The sequence below is a fragment of the Saprolegnia parasitica genome, assembly GCF_000151545.1.
Source record: "Saprolegnia parasitica CBS 223.65 unplaced genomic scaffold supercont2.353, whole genome shotgun sequence".
In the NCBI taxonomy this organism is placed as follows: Eukaryota; Oomycota; class Saprolegniomycetes; order Saprolegniales; family Saprolegniaceae; genus Saprolegnia; species Saprolegnia parasitica.
Genome location: NW_012156747.1, coordinates 28,790 through 31,684, shown reverse-complemented (window position 1 = coordinate 31,684; position 2,895 = coordinate 28,790). Strand labels below are relative to the sequence as shown.

General features: G+C 62.2%; 1 protein-coding gene across 1 annotated transcript; it reads right to left on the bottom strand.

Annotated features, from left to right (window-relative positions):
* Window positions 1-225: 225 nt before the first annotated feature.
* SPRG_15672 (hypothetical protein) lies at window positions 226-2,559 on the bottom strand (the record flags this gene model as incomplete). The annotated part of the gene is made up of 9 exons (XM_012356003.1): window positions 2,255-2,559; window positions 2,066-2,209; window positions 1,865-2,022; window positions 1,526-1,766; window positions 1,097-1,471; window positions 801-1,048; window positions 645-756; window positions 447-596; window positions 226-397 (listed from the first exon to the last, which is right to left on the bottom strand). The coding sequence occupies exons 1-9, from the start codon at window positions 2,545-2,547 to the stop codon at window positions 226-228; spliced, it is 1,893 nt and encodes a 630-aa protein (XP_012211393.1). The 5' UTR covers window positions 2,548-2,559.
* Window positions 2,560-2,895: the final 336 nt, after the last annotated feature.

Genomic DNA, 2,895 nt, shown 5'->3' with positions numbered 1-2,895 from the left:
GTCCGGACTTCGATCGTCCGACGCACGAGTGCATCGACATCGGTCGCGAGCGGTAGGCGACGTCGCATGCGCTCACAATGTGGGCTTCGAGCGCCTCGGCCAGCGCCCGCATTGGCGTCCGCATCGGCGCCGTGAGCACTTGTGCCAGCAGCGTCCGCGACATGCTCTCGCTGCGCCAAAAGCCCCTACCCGACGCATGGATTCGGACGAGGAGACATGGAAGGTTTACAAGGCGTCGTCGGCCAGGTTGCGCAGCTGACAGAGCTCGCAAGTGTCCGCCATGCCTTGCGCCCCGCGGCCTTGGCCGAGCGCTTGGTCGCGCCGAAACCAGCGCTCTTCGCGACCGAGGACCGCCCGGCGGTTCATCCGTCGACGGCCGTGGTCGCAGGCGCCATACCTACATCAGCACGTCGAGCGATGCTCCAACTCTGGTGGTGTAGAAGTACGCTTGGAGAAAGGCGCCACCGATGTGCTGCCAGTTGCGCGTGGCGACGCTCTGGGCAAAGGTGACGAGGCTCGTAAAGTCACGGATCGCACGGGCATAGACGTCTTGGGCTTTGGCCATCCAGTCGGATCGTCCGAGCACTTCGGGCTTGCTAAAGCGCATGTCTCACGTTGACCCGACCGCCAGCCCATGCACGTACTGAAGGTCGACCCAGCGCTCGTATGTGCCAAGGCGGGACGCGGCTTCGCTGAGGCGCAACTGACTCGCATCGGCGAGCGTTGCGTTGATACTGTCGGTTGTCCACGCCGCCGCTATCCACGCTGTGTCAGCCACGACGAGAGGGCCGCGTACAGACGTAGGAAGGTCGGGAGACGGTTCGCAATGTCCGTGGCGGTCGGCGGTAGGCATAAGGTGGCGGCGACCAACGGAGGCAGCGCCGCGACCAATTCGTGCAAGGGCGATGTCTGTTGCTGCACGAGCCGCGCGATCTGATCGGTGAAATCTTCGCCGCCGAGGTACTCTGCAAAGATCTTGCGCCACACAAACTGCGGCACGTGCACGGACCGCAGCGCCAAGACGGTCTTGTGGACCTCGTGGCGGCACCTAGGTAGGGTTAGGGTAGGGCGAGGGGTCGGAAACACGGCGTAGTACGGGACGGACGTCGGGCGCGCAGCCAGCTCCCGCATGGTCCAGAGCAGTCGCAGTTCGAGACCGCTCGGGACACGAAAGAGACGTGCATGGCGGCGCAGCAGCTGGTACCCGATTGGCGCGAGCGCAGACGGGCAGTCGAGCGCGCGGTGCAAGCAGGCTTCGAGCGCAGCGATACACGCATCCGAGCGCCATCGCACGAGATCATCGAGGAGCCGGTCAAAGTCTTTCGTGGTCGTGTTGAGTGCGACGTGGCAAGCGCCCTTGCAGAGCTTGAGCGTCGACGGGTGCGACAACATGCGGCGAAGACTGGCCAGCGGCAGCAGCGACTGCTGTCCACGCATCGAGCGCACCCGCTTGGCCACCTCTTTTGTAAAGCTAGTACCATATATCGCGTAAGGGAATCGGGCTCGATGGGAAAGAATGCTATACCGATCGTAGTCGGGCTGGTACGCGGCAAACTCGAGGGCCGACATGTGTACGACACGGACGGGCAGCTCGGTTTGACGCGGCAGGATCTGCAGCGTTTCGACTGCGTAGGTGCTCGGCGTCCGCCACACAATGTCTTGCAACAGCGCTTGCATGGACGTGACATGGGCCGCATTGCTCGGGTTGATGTGGCTCCAATACGCTGGCGCGTCAAAGGGCGGGAGGGCGAGGTACTTTGCGAGCCCTAGTGGACGGAAGTTAGAGCTGTATCGGCGACGAACATGGGTTCTATACCTAGCATATCGATGGGCTTGGAGAGTGGTGTCGCCGAGAGGCCCCAACGCACTTGGGCGTCAAGCGCTTGCACCATGGACGCGGCCAACGACGTGCCGGCGCCAAGAATGTCTTGCACTTCGTCGACAATAATGCGCTGCCACCGCACGTGGAAGAGCACCGAGGTCGCGCGCCCCCGCTCGCTCTGCTCGGACTGGAAGAGATGCCTACGCGCGCATGAGCGACCGTGCAACGGCTACGATCGTCGACCATTCGAGACCCATGTCGTGCAGCGAGACAAGCACGATAGGCGGCGGGCGCGACGCGTCAAACGACAGCTTCTCGTGCTTGCGCGGGTTGTAGGTGAGCGCCGACCACGTGTTTGGCTCGAAATGCAGCGCCATCTCGCCGAGCCTACAAGCCTCGAAAGCCCGATTTCGGCGACGTGCAGTCGCGTACCATTGCTGGGCGAGGAGCGCATGTGGCACAACAATCAGCGTCGGGTCGGCCGATGGATGCAGCTGCAAACAGCTCAAGGTAGTGAGCGTCTTCCCGAGGCCGGGACCGTCGGCCAAGACGCCACCGCGCAACGACGACGTGGCAGCCTCGCGGCCGACCATCCACGCGAGCGCAGCTTCCTGGTGCGCATGGAGCGTGGTCGACGCCTTGAGGCGCGGAGGCCGCTGGCGCAGCGAGGACGTGGCGCCACGATGCGCGCCAGTGGTCGCCTCGAGGAGCTGGGCTGGGTTCATCGCCGATGGATCTTCTTGCTTTGTGGCCGTTGTCACAACCCCGAAGTTCGAAGAAGGACTTCGAGGTGCACTCGTGCCTAATTAAGCACGAGTGATGGTCTTTGATGTACCTAATTAGGCACGCGTGATGGTCTTTATCCTAGTCCTAGTCCTAAGTGCCACCTTGCCGTTGTCCATACTATTAAACAGGTCCCGTGCGGGGTGAGCTGGTAGGAACTTTTGAATATATATATGAACGTGTTTCGCGCTATCTTCGTTGTTACCGGTACAATGAGTTCGCATACGTAGAGACTAGCAATCTTCTTCTTCATTATTCGTTCACCGGGCCGTGGCTGCGCAGGCGGCGGC